The sequence below is a fragment of the Planococcus citri genome, chromosome 1, assembly GCF_950023065.1.
Source record: "Planococcus citri chromosome 1, ihPlaCitr1.1, whole genome shotgun sequence".
NCBI lineage: Eukaryota > Metazoa > Arthropoda > Insecta > Hemiptera > Pseudococcidae > Planococcus > Planococcus citri.
In genome coordinates this window covers 42,843,973-42,866,664 of record NC_088677.1, presented here as the reverse complement: position 1 = coordinate 42,866,664, position 22,692 = coordinate 42,843,973, and the positions used below count along the sequence as shown (strand labels likewise).

The 22,692-nt window shown below is 32.4% G+C and overlaps 4 protein-coding genes across 7 annotated transcripts; 1 reads left to right on the top strand and 3 right to left on the bottom strand.

Moving 5' to 3' along the window:
- Nucleotides 1–341: 341 nt before the first annotated feature.
- AP-2alpha (adaptor protein complex 2, subunit alpha) lies at nucleotides 342–6,798 on the bottom strand. Of its 4 annotated transcripts, none has more exons than XM_065345058.1 (21): nucleotides 6,535–6,798; nucleotides 5,973–6,052; nucleotides 5,456–5,667; nucleotides 5,290–5,378; nucleotides 5,100–5,204; nucleotides 4,790–5,021; nucleotides 4,599–4,707; nucleotides 4,365–4,515; nucleotides 4,132–4,300; nucleotides 3,913–4,050; nucleotides 3,646–3,828; nucleotides 3,440–3,571; nucleotides 3,155–3,352; nucleotides 2,936–3,085; nucleotides 2,681–2,853; nucleotides 2,480–2,609; nucleotides 2,269–2,407; nucleotides 2,045–2,189; nucleotides 1,764–1,974; nucleotides 1,560–1,685; nucleotides 342–1,388 (listed from the first exon to the last, which is right to left on the bottom strand). In XM_065345058.1, coding segments are annotated over exons 1-20 (2,826 nt in total). In that variant the 5' UTR covers nucleotides 6,537–6,798; the 3' UTR covers nucleotides 342–1,388; nucleotides 1,560–1,607. The 4 variants fall into 4 exon arrangements, with proteins under 4 accessions (XP_065201130.1, XP_065201131.1, XP_065201132.1 ...); XM_065345059.1 differs by having other exon boundaries at nucleotides 5,973–6,068; nucleotides 6,535–6,797; XM_065345060.1 differs by lacking the exon at nucleotides 6,535–6,798 and adding an exon at nucleotides 6,203–6,506 and having other exon boundaries at nucleotides 5,973–6,068.
- A 692-nt stretch (nucleotides 6,799–7,490) lies between these two features.
- Vha16-1 (Vacuolar H[+] ATPase 16kD subunit 1) lies at nucleotides 7,491–10,631 on the top strand. The gene is made up of 3 exons (XM_065345064.1): nucleotides 7,491–7,748; nucleotides 8,316–8,505; nucleotides 8,583–10,631. Exons 1-3 carry the CDS (start codon nucleotides 7,661–7,663, stop codon nucleotides 8,785–8,787), a joined length of 483 nt encoding a protein of 160 aa, XP_065201136.1. The 5' UTR covers nucleotides 7,491–7,660; the 3' UTR covers nucleotides 8,788–10,631.
- Nucleotides 10,632–15,667: 5,036 nt separating this feature from the next.
- On the bottom strand, nucleotides 15,668–19,510 carry Trap1 (TNF receptor associated protein 1). The gene is made up of 16 exons (XM_065345062.1): nucleotides 19,178–19,510; nucleotides 18,918–19,007; nucleotides 18,758–18,840; nucleotides 18,524–18,670; nucleotides 18,373–18,444; nucleotides 18,125–18,285; nucleotides 17,867–18,050; nucleotides 17,630–17,792; nucleotides 17,454–17,561; nucleotides 17,303–17,372; nucleotides 17,081–17,228; nucleotides 16,852–16,979; nucleotides 16,597–16,784; nucleotides 16,213–16,520; nucleotides 15,965–16,071; nucleotides 15,668–15,868 (listed from the first exon to the last, which is right to left on the bottom strand). The coding sequence occupies exons 1-15, from the start codon at nucleotides 19,308–19,310 to the stop codon at nucleotides 15,970–15,972; spliced, it is 2,085 nt and encodes a 694-aa protein (XP_065201134.1). The 5' UTR covers nucleotides 19,311–19,510; the 3' UTR covers nucleotides 15,668–15,868; nucleotides 15,965–15,969.
- A 389-nt stretch (nucleotides 19,511–19,899) lies between these two features.
- LOC135832078 (general odorant-binding protein 57c-like) lies at nucleotides 19,900–22,189 on the bottom strand. Its single transcript, XM_065345065.1, has 6 exons — nucleotides 21,948–22,189; nucleotides 21,811–21,872; nucleotides 20,677–20,712; nucleotides 20,475–20,589; nucleotides 20,337–20,392; nucleotides 19,900–20,184 (listed from the first exon to the last, which is right to left on the bottom strand). The coding sequence occupies exons 1-6, from the start codon at nucleotides 22,054–22,056 to the stop codon at nucleotides 20,152–20,154; spliced, it is 411 nt and encodes a 136-aa protein (XP_065201137.1). The 5' UTR covers nucleotides 22,057–22,189; the 3' UTR covers nucleotides 19,900–20,151.
- Nucleotides 22,190–22,692: the final 503 nt, after the last annotated feature.

Below are 22,692 nucleotides of genomic sequence, written 5' to 3'. Positions count from 1 at the left end.
AGGAATGCTGGAAAACGATTTGTTACTGAGTACATTTGCAAACAAGTATTTGCACACATTCAATGTAGAGTTATTAGATCAATACGATAAACTTATCAACGAGCCATCGAATGATTGGGATCTGTACTACTGGCTGACTGGTAAAGAAGAACCGCCAACAGAATTTATAAACGAAGTGTTTCGATTATTGAAAGACCATACTCAAAATAAAGAACGTGAAGTACGATGTAGGCAACCTTCCCTTCATTTCTAAGTAACGATACCTCTAGTCAAAATGTTACCACAACTTAGCCGCCGCTCTTTTCAACATTTGAGATTTCCTTCAATACAATAATATTGAATATTCAACAGAAAGATTTATTGTTTCTAACGTATAATTTTGTTTACCAATTTAATGAAAGTAAATACAATATATTCGTCGACGAAATACATATGTACCTATTTTCATTCAATGTACGAGGATACATCGTAATAAATCATTTCTTTTTCTTTCACATTTGGACCATGGGATATAAAGTATTAAATATTATTTCTAGACAGGAACGTAGCAGGTTATCTGCGAAACAAAAAAAGAAGCACAAAACAAGTACGACAGATATCAATGTAATAGGTATAAAATAATTATGTTTACGTATCGCATTATATGTATTTTGGTTTGTACATAAAGAGGTAAGGAGTAATTATAAAAATTGTTGCTAAAATAATAACGTACATCAAATTAATTCTTTGCAATGAGATATTCGGGCATATTTATATCGATAGGTATAATGATGAAAACAAATGATTAATGTCCTTACGCGAAACAGCATAAAGTGTATGGCGAATGGTAAAGTGTAAATATACAAAAAAAAATCTTCATGTTCCATATAGTATAAAAAGCAAATCTTGATATCGTATGTGCGATTCAACAGTCGTCTAAACAATGCGAATAATAATTTACTACATACTACGAGATGACATTCCGCATACATTTTTTATGTACATCATTTTTACGAGCCTTCACCATCCATATTTCAACTTATTAGCATCATACTTAAAAACTACAGTAAAATAAACGAATAACATAGCAGTTAAAATACGTACAATAAATAACAGATATTAACTAAAATTACAAAAACAAAAAGCACTACCGAATTAAGCTGAGCTTAATGGAATAACGATCTATCAGTTGACGAAAAATCCTACGTAATATTTTACTTTCAATTCATTTTAAAAAATTACAATTAATATGCAATAATTTGGTTTTATAGCCTGTATCAAAAGTACATTCATACAATAAATTAACGGATAAATTAAGAAAGCGCGTAATTTTCATTAAATTAGAATAAGAAATGTATAATTACGACCATTCTCGTCGAAAGTAGTCTTTGAGATTACGATGAGTAAAACTAAAAAATACCATTAAACAAAGTCATTAAAAAACCAAATTCATTGAATAACAAAATTCGAAAATATCGTTCCCAACATACTGTACAAAAATATCGATAATACGAGTAAATATGAGTTGTTCTCGATGTTTTTGATACAGTTTGAGGGGAATAATTAATCTACATGCATACCTTATAAATTATTATTTGTCTCGACTCCATTTAGCAACGGCAATAAACTTAAAATTGATCGACCAGTAACTCACAAATTTCCACAGAAACGGATTCTTTACTAGATCTAACCGTTAGACGATACATCTGAAAAATACACCGCATTTATTACACATTTATCTACACGATGCATGAAAAGAAAAAAATCAGCCAGTAAATTCATACCTGCGCTTGCTTATTGGGTTCTAAACGTAGCAAACAACCGATTTGTTGTGTTTTCGTATGAATGATGCCAGCACAAACGAAATTATCTGGATTTGGATCAATTCCGTCAAGGAGTTGCATACCGAAACCAAGAAGTTTAGTACGTGTTGCAGCCGAATCCATTGGTTGACTAGCTCGAAAGATTTTTTGAGATTTTTGCGGATCATGGGTGCTGTAAAAATACGCGTTTGAAATGTGGTCAAACTCGAAAAGCTTCGGTACAGATTTTGTCAAGCACATACCTCCCTAGATTCTTCCACCTGGCAAAAAATGATTCGCCGTTCATTTCGGTTGGTTCAAAAAATTTATTTATTGTCAATGGTAATTTAACTAATAATTTTTGCGGTGAATTGTTGTACACAAAAGAGACGGCTACATTAGGCGTATCTGAAACACAATTTTAAAAAACACGAGTGTTTGATTCGTAGAAAACTAAAATATACAAATTGCAATGTCAATATTCAACCTTTATAATCTTCTAAACATTCGACATTTAATAACTGCTGTACTTGAGCTCCAGCTTCCAATGCTGAATCGACAGATTTTATTTGCACATTCAGTTTCGTTATCCATTCGTGTAAGCTAGAAACAACAACTCCGAAATTCTGCAATGAAAATTTCCAAATGAATTTATTGTAATTTCATTTCATAGGTATTAACAAGCAACGCGCATTTACTTGTAAAGGTATGGAGGTTTTGTTTCCATAGAATAAACTCAATCTCCCAAGATTTTGTCTAAATTCGCATTTGACTCCGATTTGTATTAATTCATTTTCGAATAAAACTCCGTTGTTCTTGCATACGAATCTGAACAAAATTATAGCGATAAAATCAACATTCTGTCAAAATACTCGACAAAACAATTTTTTCCTGTTTACTTCTTAGGATTGTACGTATTTTGAGTGGCTCCGACTGAATTCGTGGACGAATTATATAAATCGCCGAGAACATCGACTAATACGTTTGCATTCGAAGAAGGTGCAGTAGCAGAAGTCGGTGGAGTCGATAACCCCAGTAAATCCGCAGCTGAAGAGTTGTTATTGTTCACGTGCTGCAGATTTAGATTGAATTCATTTTAATGCACCGAACCAGACAAAGTATCAAAATCCAAATAATAACTAATAAGTTCTCACTTGCGAAGCATTGATAGGAGAAGGTGCTGGACTTTTATCTTCTTTTCCTTCAACGGTGTCGGGAACTCTTCCAGGTTTCTTTCTCTTCAACAAGGCAAGAATGGACGACTCTCTCTCTGGGAATGCTGGCATTTCTTCTAAAACGGTGGCCTAAAATGTATCACATAATGAAACATGCGTCGATGAAACGATAAATAATTCCAGAAAAGTCGCACATACCAGCACATCAGTGGTGACAATATTTGACAGCTGCAAATATTCGGAAGCACGTTGTTGCAGCTCTGCATCGGCGCTTCTAATGTTACTATCTTGCGTAAAAACGCTTTGTATCATACCCTTAATTTCGGGGAATAAGTTGACGAATTTAACATACGTCGAGAGTAACAAAGCGCGCGTCATCGGAGAACATAAATGATACTAGAAAAATGAAAAAATAAGAAAATTAAATCAACATCAAAAATATCGAACTTCGAACTAATTTTTTTCGAATAATATTCTCTTTACTTTGGAATGTAATAACTGAAACTGAACACTAGGAGCTGAACGTTGGTCGCCGGCTATTAAATTACCAAACTCTCCTAAAATGTAACCTCCTACTTTGACCATGTTTTCGTGACACGCTGGAGCTTGTAAAGCCTAAATAGCACAGACAACTCAAAAGATAATTATCATAAATTGAAAATGAGAAAAAATAAAATTGTGTTCTATACCTCGAATACTGTTTTTGCTGCATATCCTTGCACATCGTCGCGATTAATCACGATTTGTATAACCCTGTACCAAACTTCTTCGGAAACGTAGTCTCCAGCTATTCGTATCAAATTCAAGATTACGTCGACGTACCATGAATAATCGGTGGCGTACTTTTCGGCCAATATAGCAACTTTTAATACCTAAATTTTAGGCAAACATCAGTATTACATTACTAAAATGAATACGACTTGAAGGTACGTATTTTTACAAAAATTTCGTTATACCATTTCTTCTCTTATAGAATAATCAGCCGTTTCAAGGTAGTTCAGCATTTCTTGAACGATTTCTTCAGAATTTGTTTTATCGCACATAGCATATAGTAAGTCTACAGCACGCTGTCTAACCGACACGTCTTTTTCCATCTGGACAGGTATAAAAAAAATGAAAAAAAAATGTTTAATCGAAAATTATTGAACATAATTTTAAAAAGTAGCCTGATGTACCTTCATCGAAAGAATAACAACTTCTTGGTGCTTTTTCACCGCTTCGTGCGAAAATTCGGAATTCGCCAACAAACACATTGATTCTAGAGCTAGATATCTTAAATTAGTTTCTCTATTAGAAAGGAACTGTCCTAATTGGTTGCATGCTCTAACTAACAGATTGGGTTCACTGAAATCACATCAATGATTAACACAATGACTTCCAACGTAAATTTTCAACGACTTAAACTCACCTATCATTGTGTATAATTAAACTTATTGCCTCAAATAGTACCGCGTTTTTAGCATTGGAATGTTGAACCTTTTTTGATTTAGGAGGCTCCTGCGCTTTATTCAAAATCGTTTCCAAACATTCATTCAATCTGCCACGAACGCCCGGATCCTCTAAATAATTTTTTTGAAATAATTATATACCGGCGTCATATTACAAGGTACTTATTATTACAAATCATCCAATCAATACATACCAGGAGGAGGATAATTTTGAAGAAGTCTAAGAAGTTTTACCGAAAGCCACGGAGCCGGTACAAAGTAATACGTGTAGTCTTGTAAATCCGTATAGCTAGCGGTGACAATCTACAAAACAAAAATCCAACACTCAAAATGAAACGTCGTTCAGAAGATGAACGGTCGAACGTGCTAGATGAATAATTCGTACCCTAGATAATCTCGATACTGCTAGACTAATACACCCTTTGTATTCATCGGGGTTATGCTTGACCAGCGCTTCTATCAAAGAAGCAGCTGCAGTGACTACACCAAGATGTTGGTCATTTAGAAGATGAATAATACGAGAAGTCCATTCTCCTCCGGGAATTATTTCTGGATACGTAGCAAATAATCGAAGTAAACATAAAGCGGCTGATTGTTTTACAACGTCCATTGTATCTCTAAAGCAGAAAAATATACGTAATAACGGAAAATAATGTGCCGTGAAGTAATAAAAGTATGTACTCAGATTTTTTTACCCAGAAACAAGGAGTTTCGGTATATCGTAACCAAAAGCTTCCGCCATATCTTTACTACCAATATTGGCGATGCACTGCATAGCAAGATTGACATGAATTGGATTTCTGCAATGAAAAAATTGTATAAAAATGTAGAATTCAACATTATTACACCGAGCTTGAGATGTAAAGCATTGTAATAGGAATTTACCTTGATGATAAATCATTTTTAATACTTTGAATAATTAATTTGATGAGATCGCTATTTGTATTAACGAGCACGGATATGAAAAGGTAACCCTAGAAAATGAACATAATAATGTAAAATATGAATTACATTTTTTGAAAAAAGTTTTTTCAAACTGTAAATTTCTTACTATTTGTTTTTCAGAATATTTATTTGACGACAGAAGATTAACTGCTTCCATATGACCGAAATCAATATCGTGTCCAAGTAAAAATATGAACAGCAGTTTGCAAACATATTTTTTCTTTTGGTAACCGTCTAAAGTTTTATCGCCTTTGAATTTACTACGGATGTTGGCCAATTCTTTATTAATTCTCTTTATTTCCGCTTCTTTGCTTTTACCTAAAACAATTCATACGAAGAATTACTTTCAAACTTCAATGAGTGGGAGTAAATGTGACAAACTGTTATCGCTTTCAAGATAAGGAAAGATATAATGCCCAGGATATCATGAAAATTAACTGTTTAGAGGGAAATTATCGTGTTTATTTCTTTTCAAACACACACTAGTTAAGCGAATGAATAATCAATTGAAGGGGAAAACACGTCGATATAAGTCAAATCAAGTCATTAGATCAAAAACAAAAATGAGAACAATTGAAACAACATAATTGAAAAAGAGAAATAAGAAAAACATTCATACTTACAATTTCTAATATCGGAAATGAACACAGCCAAGCCGCGCATTCCATCTCCTCTTACGGCAGGCATTTTTGCAGGATATACCCTGAAATATTACTTCACTGAAATATAAAATAATTAATAAGTAATATTTGTCACCTAAATAGAAATCTGTTTTACCCGACACTTATGGACATACCCGACACCGCAACATGCACAATACACTTCATATACGCAATTTACAATTTGCACTTACCAAACGAATCTTTTTAAAGAAAAAGAGAATGATACAATAAATTCATTAGTAGGGAAAACTGAAAGAAATTTTAAATGAAGAATATGGAAGTAGAGACATCAGCGAAATTTAAGGACAGATATAGGTGATACGATTTTGATGTAATAACAGACTGCAAAACATTTATCAATGATACTACAACGAACTGGTACGCTCTGATATTTGTAAACTTTAAGGATGATTCAGATAGGTGATTACGCCGAAATTTTTACACGGATACACCCATAATTAGTATGAATTGGATAACAAAAAAGTGTTATAAGTGAGGAATAACAGTTGGTAATTTCACTTACATGAGCTAATAATCAATGCGAGCGCTTCATTTTTCAATCTTCAACTCCAGGGAAAATGTTACCACATAGCAGAATTGGCATCACAAACCGCCTCCATTAAAATAGCCTATCACGAATCATTTCATATCAAATCAATCAATTATTCAATTTTAATTTTAATCATCAAAAAGTTTTGGGTTTTGCCTAAGTTTTGCCGCAGCGAGTCCAAAAATCCGATAGTCCAAGTCCGAACAGCACAGTTTTGCTAGAGGCAACATTAGTTCAGTTCGAAGTTTGAAGGCAATTAAATGGAACAGTGTTGTCGTCTAGAAACGCAACATATTGTGTTTGAAGTGTTTTCATGTTTTTTGCTGACATCATCAATAATCTTACCGGAGCTTACCTACCTTACATGCTTCAAGATGAAATTGTTCAATGATTATGAAACCCCTTTTTCAATTGCGAATCGATGACAGTTCGTATTGTTCTGGATAAAATAAATTTCCAGGGTGATAATATTTCGGAATAAATTGCTTAAATAGGCACGAATATAAGCTGATGTTTTGAAAGGTAATCATTAGTAATCATATTTTGAATTTTGATGCAATGTCGTTTCTGTAATACTGAATTTTATATGCGGATCGATGCGGATGAAAATTTGAATTTTCTACTCTTCAGTGAGATAGTTCGCATACTTCATAAACAATCACAACAGTGCAACACGTTTTAAAACTTGATTTTTCTTTTTCATTTCTTTTTTGCAATGATTCTTTTTTTGAGAGTGCAAACCGAACAAAACAAGCCGACGATTATATCGAAAATTCGAAATGCATCACCTACCCAATCGTCTGTCGATGACGAAATCAAGTGAAAAATAACACGTGCCACTTTTCTGAAGTGGTTCGAAGTCTGTGGTGAGTATCTGTGGTGATGCTTAACTTGCTAAACTGAACCAATGGGCGTTTTTCTTTATCAAGACAGCGACAAACGAAGAGAGTAGTGAAGTTGCATTGGCCGTCACCGTAGGGCATAGGTGAATTTGTGTGATAATACGTACGGTGGTTTGAGGAGTGGTTTTCAGTTCTCTTAATTTTTTTAAATCTATTATTTTAGTTGTAATTTTATTTTAACAAATTAATTTCTCACAATGGCTCAAGTAGCTCCTACTATTGATAATCCTATTTACGCTCCGTTTTTCGGTGTTATGGGTGCGGCTTCGGCTATAGTTCTTAGTGGTGAGTATTACAGTTTTTCATCCAAGATGGTCGTTTTTAGGTTACGATAGATTATTGATTTTTATATAATGTGTCTTTTATATGGTACATGTAAAGCCTCTAACATCGTATTTGATGCATAATGTATAGAATGAACTTTTTCTATTCTATGTATTAAACACTTTATTCTGATGCGAATAAAGTGTGGTTCACGAATACCACACCCTACACTGATAATTGAAGTAATATACCCCGAGGAGAGAAACAGGAACATTCTGTAATATTCGATTGATTGATGATTGATATGCAGATTAGAATGAGTTTTTGCGTATTTTTCGCTAGAAATCGAAAATGGGTAGTTTTTGAAGGCAATGTATGTAATTTTTGTTGATAACATTGAAGCCATATGATAGGGTGTGAGTAATTGGTTTTACTAGTTACGCTTAGTATATCTTTCAAGGAAATTTTTTGGCGTGCCATAAGTACTTTTCCAGATCCGAAATGTCGAATAAAGTTTTACATAATTAGAATTATTATTATACTTACCTCATTTTCAGCGCGTATTTACATTTTCTTCTTTTTTTGTAGCCCTAGGAGCAGCTTATGGAACAGCAAAGTCGGGTACAGGTATTGCCGCTATGTCGGTGATGAGGCCAGAGTTGATCATGAAATCGATTATTCCTGTAGTCATGGCTGGTATTATTGCTATTTACGGATTGGTTGTGGCTGTTTTAATAGCTGGCGCACTAGAAGGACCTGAAAAGTACTCATTGTATAGGTATGGTTGATGAATTTAATTTTTCGATATTTACTCTTCAACGTCTGATAACTCATTGCGGCTTTCATTTTTTACAGAGGATTTTTACATTTGGGTGCCGGTTTAGCTGTCGGATTCAGCGGGTTAGCCGCTGGTTTCGCTATAGGCATTGTCGGCGATGCTGGTGTGCGAGGAACTGCCCAACAACCTCGTCTATTCGTAGGAATGATTTTGATTTTAATTTTCGCCGAAGTATTGGGTTTATACGGTTTAATCGTTGCCATCTACATGTATACAAAGTGAATTGTATACGTAAAAAAATATGCAGATCAATCCTTTGATTTAAATGTTCTACGAATATCATGTTCATCCGTTATTTTTTTTTAATCATTCTAAAACCATTCTTGAAAAGTGATCGTTAGTGTCTAATGTAGTTATTTAATTAATCGTTACTTTTTTTATTCTTTTTTCCTTCGTTTTTCGTGTTTAAGTTGCATGCATCTTCTAACGTACAATTTTTACAATTTTGCATTAGCTTGATTCTTGAACTGAATTTTCCAACTTTCGATGTATAAATGCCGTTGTTTCATTCCACGAAGGTTGATATTTTTTGTACGTTTTTATTTTGTTAAATTGGCGGTCTTCTTGAAATTTCAAAACAATTCGAAGCGACGTTTTTTTTTTGTTTTCGATAAATTTACGCTATACATTTATGCTGCATATTGCTTTTCAAAACGCGCGTACTTAATGAAAATCAAAAGCTGTGAAATATCGATGGTTGAAAGAGAAAAAAAATCTGAAAAAAGGGTTTCGTTTCAAACCATTGCCGCTTGTTCGTCAAATTATACTTCGTTGTTATACGTACGGTTCAGTTTGAACGCTAAATCTCTATATCATTTCTGTAACCCACCTTTTTCAATGCAGCAGACAGTTCAAGTATTAAACGAAATGTATCATAGAGTTTGTTGAAAGTCTATTTTAAGAATTAGTTTTATTCGGTAGTTACACGTCAAGTCCAGCTTCAGGAAGATATTTTAATTTCGCTATTTACCTCATTCGTTTTCTTCGTATCAACGCATTTCATATTTAAATTATACTACCGTTTTACTTAATAACGAATAGTGAATGTGTGAATATACGTGTTTAACTTAACTTTGTTAATGCGATTTACATTCCATGTAAGTAGTCTGGTTATACTTTATTTGTAAATTTGAATTGCACAATGAAATTGTAAACATAAAAAATAAATCGTAAGAATGTCGATTTGTAAGTATGATGAATGGCATTGTTTTGAAGCTAATAAGTTGTTTAGCACATTACATTGATTTTTCTGTGATCATAGAGAATGTACCATTTACAACTTTTATCTTAAAACAATGATCATCATTATCATTATCTTTTAAATATAGTTTTTTGATTTTATTTTATGTATTTTAATTTTTCGTTTATTTATATACGAGTAGAATATTATTTCAAATGCCGTACCATAAACTTATAAGTTACCTTTAGTACAAAAAATAATGGAAAATTTCATTTTTTGGCATTTCATATAAATTTTATCAGTTTGCGAAAATAAACTTTTGAAAGTACTGATTTTGTTATGGTACCGTAATATAAAGTGAATTTACATATAATTTTGTGTATCGAATTTTACCAAAACATCAACATTTTTACCGATGAAAAATCTATTTTTATTTCGTGAATGTATCTTTTTTTGTATCGTTTAGATTTACTTTTATGATTAATCTCAAGTTCATTCTTTTATTGGCCTACGTAACGTTATTTAGTTGAAATTTTTCATGTCCTTTTGCACCTCATCCATGATTGTATATATTATGCAGTTATCTGAAACTCTGTTCAGAAATCCTCTACTGTAAAATCGTCTCGAGTAATCGAAATAATTACGAAGGAACAATACACTTGTATATTTTTCAGCAAATCAATTGCAAACATGTATTTGATATCAGTTTATGAATTATAATTATCAAACCAGTCGCCAGTATATCTGTAAATATTTATTAAGATAGGTACTTACATTAGTAGCAGCATTTTATTAGTTATATTGTTCCTGATATTCTTTACCTATATAAAATCCGCTTGAGATACGTGTATCATAATTCCTAGAGAAATAAAAGTATATAACGAAATTGAATTCGTTGGAAATTTATTCGTTTCCTTGTAAAGTTGAGGTGTTTCATTTTTCATATTTTATACTAGAACTTTTAAATTTTGTAAATTTACCGAAGTAGTAAAGATTCTTTCGTTATAGCTTTGCTGCGAAAGTGATATGGCAAGGTCATCGGGGAAAGTTCATCTTCGTTATAGGTACTTCGTTGTTTTAAATCGTAAACCTGTTCTCCTTTTTGAGATTTATTCTTGTACTATTCACATCGTCTGTGTCGCGAAATCTTGATTTTATGAACTGATTAGCAATTTATTATGATGAGGTACCTACCTACACAGCTGTTCAATTTCTTCTAGACGAGGACAAAGAAACTTTAATTTTTTCTGTAGAGTAGGTCATGCATGATAACGATAATTTGATGAAGAAATGGGTAATTCGGGTACTTGAAACTGTGTGTATGTAAGTAAGCATTTTGTACTCAGGTTTTCGATATTTTTGTCAAGTTTTACTAATAAACTCGAAATTTTTCTCTGCTGTATGAACCACAAATGCAACAGCATCCAATAGTGTTGCGTTTAAATTGAAATTCTGCATGATTTAAAAACTTGGCTAAGGTCATTTTTCAAAATTTCCCTGCTCTAACTCGATGGTCGACAGCTGTGGGAAAAAAACATCAGGTGCCACTGAACGCCTACAACCAGGAAAATATGTTACTCATCTTGTAGGTTCAAAATACAACGATCGATACGACGAAAAGACCCCAACAATAAAACATTAGAGGGTGAAGGATAATGACGAATTTGTTTTACAATCCTATGACGTAATAAAATATTGAATGAAAATTTGGCGCCTTTTTTGAAATTCTCAACACAACGTTCTCGGAATGAGAGAGCTCATCGTGCTGTATTTTCGGCGACCGCGTTGAACAATTATAAATGATAATATGTTTCATCAAGTTCGTAATGAATCAAAACAGTCCTCACTTATCGTAATGTGAACAATATGTGGAAACGAAGTGTACGTGGACGTACATAATCTACATTTTATCAATAATTATTTAGAATTTGTATATGATAGGTATTAAAATAATGTTTATTTGAAACTTCAGTTGATAAGAGATGATTTCTTTTTTTGTTGCTTCTGAATGAAATGTCTTGATGTAACGAGCACTGATTGTACTCGTATCATAAATTTGAACGTTTTAGCATCTGTATAATTAATGAATATTAACTGTGTGTATACTGTATAGGTAAGGGGTAAGGTATCTTATCTACCAATTACCCGAGTTGCTAGATTTTTCACTCATAATTTCATAATTTTCAGATGTAAAGTAATGTACTCGTAATGACTTTCAGAATACACTATCAACATTAGATCTACGAGTAAGTGCATATGTAGGTAATTCAAAGAAACGTTGATTCGGCAATTACCTACCAACTTGGGTGGGTCGTCTTTGACTCTTTTTTTTTGGAAAATTGATGCGGGGCGGATTCGACAAAAAGCTGTAGGGGGAACTCAAAACACTACGAAAAATTTTGGATTTCTCGTTTGAACCATCGCTTTTCTACCGGAATTTCATTTAACTAGGTACATTAAAAATAAAAAAATAAATTTTATTTTTTTTGAGTGATGATTGATTGTATTATTTTGTAGCCTATATCCATTTAGAAGTGTAGAACCAGTTTTCGAATTTTTCTCTCCTTTCCAAGGAGTTTGCTTGACTCACAAAAATAATACGATTTTGAACGTATTCAAAAGTCGAGTAAAACAACCTAAAAAGTGAAAATTTTCAAAAACTGCGTTCTCACTTCTGAGTCAATGTACAAATAAGTATAGAATAAATTATAGTCACAAAGTTGTTGTTTTTTTTATTTTCAATGTAAGCCCCGTTAGAAAAGTGATGCCTCAAGCCGAAAATTGCAAAATTTTTTCTGCAGTCTTTTGAGGTCCCCCAAACTTTTTATCAAATCTCCCCTCCAAATTTTCCAAAAAAATCAATGACACCCAAGCATCAAACCACCTATTTGAATTTTTTTTGGAAAATTATCGACATTTCATGTTGTTAAACGTTACCTATACGTAAGAATTTTAAGTGTAGGTACTGAGTACGTCTACGTACAGGGTGGACAGAAATATCGGGTACCCCTAAGAAAGTTTTTCATTAAAAATATAGGTTGGCAACGTGAAATAGATGCATATGATTGGTGAAATGTTATCTCTCCAGTCTAACAACCAATCATGTGCTACCATTATTATCATTCATTGTGACCAAACGAAGTATTTAGCAGAAAACTTTTTTAGGGGTACCCGATATTTCTGTTCACCCTGTACATGTTACATAATAGGTACATATTACATACCCACTCCAAAGCATAAAATATACTCGTAGGTACCTAAAAGCAAATGTCTGATATCTACATTTGTTATCAACTATGATTATTCGTAATCAGAAACACCTAAATTTAATTTCAGCACATAATATATATCACAATATTTCTGCTTCTTGGCGTAAAATGTTGATTTGAAAAAAAAATCCACTATCTACTTCTACTTTCATATCTTCTTTACAATATTTTAGATAACAATTTCGGTCACACGAGTACCTATATAAACGTATGGGTATAGAGAGACAGAAACGATGAATTACAGAGTGAGAATAAAATTTATAGTTCTATTTGAATATAGGTTAGGTACTGTTTACATTTCACCAACCACGCAACGTTTCGGTTCAGCGTATAAATGTTTCTCTATTTTCTGCAACCGAAGGTATCAAGTACTTGAGTAACGAATAACGATTATTACTCAATATAAATTTTTTGATACATTTTGTGTGTGATTTTTCCGAAGCTTCGAGCTTCGAAGGCTTTCCTTTAAGTATGTACCTAGCTAACTTATATGTAGGTACCTATTTTATTATGAATGTTTCTGAATTCAAATGTATTTTAATAATATGCTTGATTTTTGCTGTATAAGTAAATTTTATTTTATTTTTCGTGTTAATGTTACTACATAGGTACCTACTAAGCAACATCTCGCAATCGTCTCATATTTTGGTGTTTCGTATTCATTCTCCCTCCTCTTTTTTGCAATACCGACATTTACCTATCATACAAGTAATAGGTATAGTATAGGAAATTAGCCCCTGGCATATCGTAATATTTTAGATTATTTAGGTAGGTACCTCTACCTACCTAATTGGAAAATTTAATGCGAAACCAATCATATTTCACTCAATTGAATTGAATACAAAAATATATGTAAGTCAAACATAGGTTCTATGTAGATCTACACCTACCTACTCGCGTTGAAAGTGCCTTACCAATTTCTTTTGTGACAGTGATTTTTTTGAAATACGAGAAAGAACTTTTCAGACAATTTTTCGCATTTCTTCAAATGTAAACACATGGCAAGGTATCGATTTCTGTTAATTTGTTCGTGAAGTTTCAATTTGTTTCATTTCTTTACTTAGGTACTTTTAATGTGATGTCAAAAAAAATACATATTAGGCTACAAAGCACATGCACCTATGTGACATGGAATAAACACCTATTCATACTTACCACGCCTTATTCGTAAAATCAAAGTTAATAAAAATGTGCAAGTCTTCATTGATTTTTGATTTTTGATTTATGATTTATCTAAAATTCCACAAATTGGTTGATTGTTTTCCATTTTTATTTTCTGAGGTTCACATTCATTGAATCAAGCATATAATTGATCGTTACACCATTACACCATAAATAAAATGACTCACTCCAAAGGAAGAAATATTTCGATCAAGTAGGCATTTTGAATTTTAGTATCATTATCGTCGTTTGGCTATTGTTTTTACTCTCTATAAAATACGATCATAAACGAACATCGTAGATCAAAATGATACTTTGTCTTTTTCATATACCTAATCGAAAAATTTCCGACAGTTTTTCTAAAATCTGTTCAATTTGGAAATTGAAGAGACAAACATGCATCAGTAGAAATTACTTCCGCTCAAAAACTAGGACTAGAGCAGTAGAGCTGGTTGGGAATACAATGAAAACTATATATTATTTTCTTGAGAAAATATGGTAATAAAATTAATGCAGAAACTACCGCGTGATTCCGTGATTTGATTGAGTCTGAAAGTTTGTTTTTGTATCCATGATCAATGTTCTATTTCCCTATACTATACAACTAAAACAATTGCACTGTTTGTTACACCGGTTAAACCAATCAAAAACAAGTTTAATACATATGTACAATATGCATTTTAACAAATTTTTGTCAGGACACTTGTGCTCTACAACAATGGCCTTGCATGTAGTTAATTTTTGCATTTCTCTACGGATATCTACCGCTACTTTTTTCCCTCGAACTATTCAGCTACCGTACCATTTTCAGGGACGTATTTCATCAACCATATCTTCTCATTATTCTATAACATGGATCCGCCAAATAATGAAAAAATAAATTCGCGCGGTTATGGTAGGTATGTATGTAGGTGTACTAATGTACTTTTACAAGCATGTGAATAAAAGTATCAGCACGAGTATTTATGTAGTTGCAAACTTTACCCATGAAAATATTTCTGGTAATCACTTGTACCTTGAATATGGTAAAATGAAATAAACGGTAATCAAAATAATCGCATACCTACATGAAAAAAATGAACTAATCGGAAACATTTTACGGTACCTTTATGACACACCACCGTACCACATACATTCACTCGAAACAGAAAACAGAAAAAATTGACGAACTGGTTATACCTACATCACGGGAAAAAACCAAGCAAATGGTCAAACTGCTACAGTAGATCTCATGAAAAGAGATAACAGGTAGTTTTACGGAGTTTCAAGGATATCAAAGTACCTAATGTCTCACCGGCTATCAGATCATTTAATGCAAAAATTCATCGTTTTCATTTGATTATGATTGAGTACGAAATGTTTTTCCAATTAGGTATTTTATCTATATAATAACCGAATATGACTTATTGGCGAAGTTTTTCATAATTACTTATTATTAGAGCTGAAATGATGTAATCAATTATTTACATCATTTTCGATTCAAGAAAAAGTATCCAGTCAAATTATTTTTCTTCAAGTAAATGTTAATACATTACAATATTTCCATTCGAAAACTATGATAAAAAATTTACATACACTTGATTCACGTACGAGATATATTTACGGTTAACCGACACACCGTTCTAACAATATCTTGAAGAACACACGTCAACAGTCGACCTTGTGATCACATCATCTCTTTCACTTGAGATCGCTTCAAATCATGAAGAAATAAAAATGAATATCAAACACAGGAATAAAAACATTTAGAAACTATTTGAAAAAAAAAACACAAAGTATTAATACATACGTATTTTAATGCTTTTCCAGAGCTAATGATAACAATTTATTCATATCTGTCAATAACAATCGTGGATCATCTATTAAACCCGCATTCGACATAGCATTGGTGAAAAGCTGAAAAAATGAGAACATTTGGTCAAATGACATTTCTTAAAATATAATTCATTACGTTTGATTATGTACGAGTACATACAACCGTTCGAATACCACGGGTTTATTTTTTCAAGTTAGAATAAGTATGAAATTTTCACTCACTTGTTTGATCAACAGAGAAGCCAATTCGGGATTAGATGACACCAAAGAACTTAATTTCTTAACAATAGGATGTTTCGGATTCAATTCTAGTCTCGGTTGTAATAAAGTATACATCATATCTTCAGAAAACTGGTGAGCTTGCGTTTTAATTATATGACGGGCAGCAGCCATTTCTTCAACCGTAACCACACACGGATGACTGTCTAATTTATTGGTAATTTTAACTTTGGCAGCTTTGTTTTGTAGCTGATCTTGAGCCCATTTCAGTAAATTATCGATTTCAGTTTGTCTTAAAGGATTTTCTTCTTCTGGAAAACCGCACAATTACAAAATAAAGTGATTATAAAATTCAAAACCAAATCATTTTTTACAAATTGCACTTACTGTCATTACTGATGATATTATCGTCTTTATCTTCTCGTAACTGCTTTTCAGCAGATGTAATAGTTTTATTTTTAAAGGAACGTAACTGTAATAAAACTTGTTCGTCGTATGTTTCATAACAAAACAGAACTTCAACGTTTTTCTTCTTCAAATCTTCTAAATACGGAGATGTTTCAGCTAAGGAGCGACTGAAAAATTGGTACGTAAAATTAACTTTTGTGAAGACTGACTTATAATTATGTTGAAGGTACTAACCTGGGTGCGTTTACGTAAAATATTTCTTTTTGATCATTTTGCATTCTTTTAATATAGTCTGTTAATGAAATCATCTCTCCGGGATTCGTTACGGATGTTTCGTATCTCAAAAGTTTAGCTACTTCTTCCTTTAAAAAAAAAATTCAAGATAGGTACTATGTTTCCGTAATGAAGGAATATTATTATTGTATAAATAAAAATTCTAAATTGACTATTTGACGCTTTTTACCCTGGTTTCATGCATATCAGCGAAGACAATACCACTCTTCAGAAATATATGGTGATCGGCATAGAACTTGGCATACTCTTCGGGTTCTTTATTTGATTTTTCCAACAGAAACTTTATAATCCGCGTAGTTAAAATATTTCTTATTTTTCTGAAAAAATGAATCGTGCGATATACAGTAAAATGCTTTTGAAATGACGGCAAATTACATATTGATAAACATACGCTATCATCGGGCTATTTTGTAGTAATTCTCTACTGAGGTTTAAAGAAATATCTTCGGAATCCACAACTCCTGCAAAATTACACAAGAATCAAATCAACTTTACGCAACGTTCTTCATAAAATATTACTCAGAAACTCTTTATGAAAATACCTTTAATAAATCTGCACCATTTGGGAAGAATTTCTTCAGCTTTGCTTTTGATCAATACACGTTTAGTGTATAATGCAACACCGCACTCTTGATTTATTTCATAAACAGCTGTAACGTATTTTGTTAAATATGATACATTTTTACACAGATAGGTAAATCGATTTCACAAAACTTACGAGGCTTGGTAGAAGGGAAATAAAATAATGCTCGGATCGTAAGAGGCGCGTCAGTAGAATAATGCATCACGAATCTTGGTTTATCAACGGAATTTGAAATGAATCGATAAAATTCATTGTGTTGTTCATTAGAGATCGACTTAGGATCCATTAACCATAACGGCTACGGTGAAAAAGAAAACTATCAGCAAACTGCGAGTGATAATAAGTACAGATACTTTTACAAATGCACATTACCTGAATAGTATTCGCTTTATTCTCATTAATATAGACTGGACAGTTTACAAAATTGCTGTACTTTTGAATAACATTCTGCACTCTCGATTCATCAGCGAATTCTCTACAGTCGGCTTTCAAATGTAAAACGATTTTCGTACCGCGTTCTACTCCTTCAGCGTCTCGAATTTCGTAAGAACCTGAACTGTATTCATTAAAAACAAATGCTAATAATCAAACAGCAAACTATTTTTGGCAATAATTGATGAAAAAACATACCCATCTGATGTCCAATAATACCCTTTTCCATCTGTTTTGGCAGATTTTGTAAAAACTTCCACCTTGTTTGCGACCATAAAACAACTGTAAAATCCTACACCGAACTGTCCAATAATTGATGATGTATCACCGGATTTATTCTTCAGTTCTTCCAAAAAAGCCTACGAATACATAAATTTCATAAGTTGAAAAATTTTCCAGAGGAAAATATAACTTGACAAATAAGTATTAAATTGATAGAAAGTTACCTTCGATCCAGAGCGAGCGATAGTACCAAGGTTTGAAATCAGTTCTTCTTTCGTCATACCAATACCAGTGTCCTAAAGCGAATTTTCAACTTGTAAAATCGGTTTTTCAAACGGGTATATAATTATTATCTATTTTATCAAACACACTTACTTGAATTGTCAGCAGCCTATTATGTTTGTCGGTCGATAGACGTATTTCCAAAGCGCCAATATTTTGATTCGGATTTTCTGTTAGTGATATATATCGTAATTTCTCCAAAGCATCGCTAGCATTAGAAACTAATTCTCTAACGAACACCTTCCAACAGAACAAATCAATTATTCAAGGAACACTTTTGAAATTATGATATGAAAGTGATTTAGATTGATAATTGGTAAATCGTACTTCTTTATCTGAATACAGGGATTTGGCAACAATATCCAATAACATACGAGTTTCTGCTTGAAATTCTCTTTTTTCAGCTTCGCCTTCAGAATGAAATTCATCAACGTTCAAAAACAGTAACGAAGATTTAACAATAAGTACAAAAATACGTCTTACAGACCTATAGCTTCTTCCGCTTTGGAAGCTGTCGACTTTGACTGTTCTTCCGGAACATTTTCCTGCGTTTGAGTAGAAGAGAATCTTTGGAAACCTAAATTTTGAAAAACATCATGAGTGCTATTACCGCCAATTCACGTAAGATAAATGCTTCAAGGTTATCGCAGCTTTGAGCTTTCGCATATCTCAACGAGATGTGAGATCAAACCCTATTAAAGTTTACGAAGAGCAACGTTAAAATAATGACATTTACGTAAAACCTACCTGTACTCAAAACATTGTTTGGTTTCTTGCGAAATAACAGAGAATCAGCATTTCTGAATTTGAAGTAGTATGAAATTTTCATTTGTTGGCGAGCATAATTGAGAATAATACGGCGACTGATTAAACTTGCCATCGTAATTAAGGTACGGTTAACTTATAAAACAAAACACTCATACACAATAATTATGGTTTCTTCCAAAGCATTTTAATCTGAAGATGGAGAAAAATAAATTATACTCTTCGCACTTCGCAGATACGGCAAATTTTAAGAAAAACACGAGGATTTGGTTTGAGTTTGGTTTCACAGTTTCTGATAAGACGGCTGACGTAATCGCCTAATCGGCACACTAGCGTTCTACGGTCAACGTGGTCAACGTCTCTTTGAACTCGGTGCTCCTCAAATTTTTGAAGTATGCAACTTATTTTACATTGTACGTTGTACAAATGACACATGACAGGCAGATCAGAGTTGGAGGAATGGAAAGAGATCTAGGTGTGAACTGTGAACCAACACCATGAACCATGATCTACATCAACACTAACAGCGTTTTGTATGTTATTTTGTTATTTATTTTTTACAAAAATAAAAATGCCATTCTGTCAAAGTAAAGGTAAACATAAAGATAAGTTGAGTAAGAGAATCTTGAAATCCGCTGTTGCGTAGATAGATGATATTACATAGGTAAGTAAGTTGCTCTCACTCATAAGAAAATTATTCTCTATAAGCAAGCATTTTTCATTTTATTAATAAAAAATAAATACAGAAAAAACATAAGAACAAAACAAACATCAAAATATCTACCTCATGCAAAAAAGAGTAAAATTTCAAATAAAATAAAACTTAACATTTAAGCAGTAGATCTATAAGGCTAGATAATGAATTCGATTTGAAATTCGAAGAAATTCATGGTTTACTCCTTGTCCTTACGCGATTTCAATAGGTATCTACATCAATAATGAAAAAAAGAAGACAGCTAGTTGTTTGTGCCTTTTTTATATTCCAAGAACTGCAACATACAATTAAAAAAGAATATTCCGATTACCTATAAGTAATTTTTTCACTTCAAATAAATTACTCATAGGTATTTTTTTTAATTTTTACACGAGAACAGATAAGGCAGGTAAAGTGTTACCTAATCAGAACAGATTGATTACTCACCGCTTTTAGTTGACATTTTGTAAATTCATACCATTTTTCACACGGATCGGTTTCACCTAAAGTTGAGAGGAAAAAAAGAATTTTTAATTTTCCATTGTGAAATTTGCTTTATATTCACGTGCCCATTTAGTTACTTACTCCTCTCCGCACACAGAAGGACTACAGCTTCTAGCTTAGTTTTATCCAAATCAGCGTATTTACTCGATACATATTCGACAACTTTATCTTTGTCAATGTCGCCTTGCTCATTTGTCTGATTAAAAAAAAAATTTAAAATTGAAATTCAAAAAATGTCTAGAAGCTGTCATTACGATGTAGGATAAATTACAGCTCAACTTACCAATTCTATTTTTTTGGATACACAGTGAAACAAGCACTGCAAATAAATTATGTAGTAAGTACATTATTTAAAGTGATGGTGTAATTAAAATATTAATGTCATCAAACTGCATTTCAGGCGAGTTGTATAGACAGCTTAATAATCAATTTGGTATAGGTAAGTCAAAAGGTATCGTATCGGGGAACATTTTGCATTAAATTAGAGCTGTTTTTCACAATATTCGCAAATGCTATCTATCTGGTCGCGGTCTATTCAGGAACACAGACATAAGTACGTAGTGGAGGTCCACTAAAAAATTCAATAAAATTAGTTTTGATTTTTTTCAAACAAAATAATTTGGTCTACGAGATTGTATAATTTAGTTTTTTACCCTACATTTCTTTCGAAGTTTCGAGAGGAGAGGGGGCTCATTAGTAGGATTGCGATACCTACTAAGCACTTGATTTCACTAAATAATACCTATTACTTATATCACCATTCCGTGAGATAAAATAATGTGAGTATTCAAAGCACAACCCCTCTACCCCTCTTTTACAGAGTTGATAATCAGGATTAGTATACCTATACATACACAGTGGCTAAAAAGTCAGTATGTATTCCGATTTTCACCTTTCAAAAAGTTTTAGTTTTTTGTAAAAAAAAACTACATAAAAAAAATTAATGACATTATGTACGTCGATTGGAAATTTAATTCTCTACAATTTTACTCGACATCATTTTTGAAATGAACGTTTTGAAAAATTTGCAAACTAAGTTTCATAAAAATCGATCTGGAGGCAGAACGAAGCATTCTACGGAAAAATGATGTCGACCAAAATTGTAGAAAATTAAATTTCCAATCTACATAATGTCATTAGTTTTTTTCTAGGATGCTTAGTTATTGATTTTTTTTTACAAAAAACTAAAACTTTTTGAAAGGTGAAAATCGGAATACTGACCTTTTTAATTTTAGCCACTCTGTATGTACAATACAGAGATACCTAACTGCGAGGAAGCCTACCTACTACCCAACATGTAAGGAAGTACATACCTGTGTATAGATGTGTCTATAACATTTCATAGCATTCCATTCCATGAAGTAGCATCATTTTAGCCCTCTTTCAAATAAGTAATAAATTACACATATAAACTAACCTTTGCTTTGCTATCAGTTTCATCAGGAATTTCTCCATTGTTTCTGAAATGCGATTTTACTTCTGAAATTCACGTTCATATTTTTTACTAAATCGTGCCTATTTTTCAATTATTAGGTACGAAAACTGAATTCTTACCTTCAGCTATCGATAATTCACTGATGCAATCTGTTACAGCTTGTTCTTTTTCAATACCATATACTATTTTAATAAAAACTACAAATGTAATAAAAATTAAACCTCTCATCGTTAATTTTTCTAAATGTAATACAAAATCCTCAATTGAAAGACGCGATAGGAAAGATGTTCACTTTACTGAAACCTTTCTCTGCTCAATGTTAGCTACTTATATACTTACAGTATCTACTCGTCCAGACTGTAAGCTGAATTAATTTCAATTCTAATTGCACCATCATCGGTATCATCTTTTTACATATGCGAAGAATTTACGTGCAATTCGTTTAACCTTCAAGGAAGATAATTGACTTGTATAAAAGTGAAAAAAATTGAGGAAAATCTTACTTCCTTCGGCTCCACAAACCGGAAAAAATAAATAGGGATAACTCGTATATTATTCATGGATCATGATTGACGTAAAATTTTAATATAGCTCGTATATTTGTAATACCTACTTACATTAGAAAGGTGAACAATGTTTGAATTCTAACAAAAATTTGTTTCTGAACAATGACTAGGACATGGTCTAAGTAGGTATTAAATTTTCAAGGTTGCACAGTAGGTAAATTTGACATGTTTAGGTTTATGAAAATCTTTTTTGCAATGGTCTGAATTGTACATGAAGAAAAGAATGATGAAACGAAGGTAAATAATTAATTATTGAACAAATTGGTAAAATAATGAATCTTTCTAGAACTGATCATCA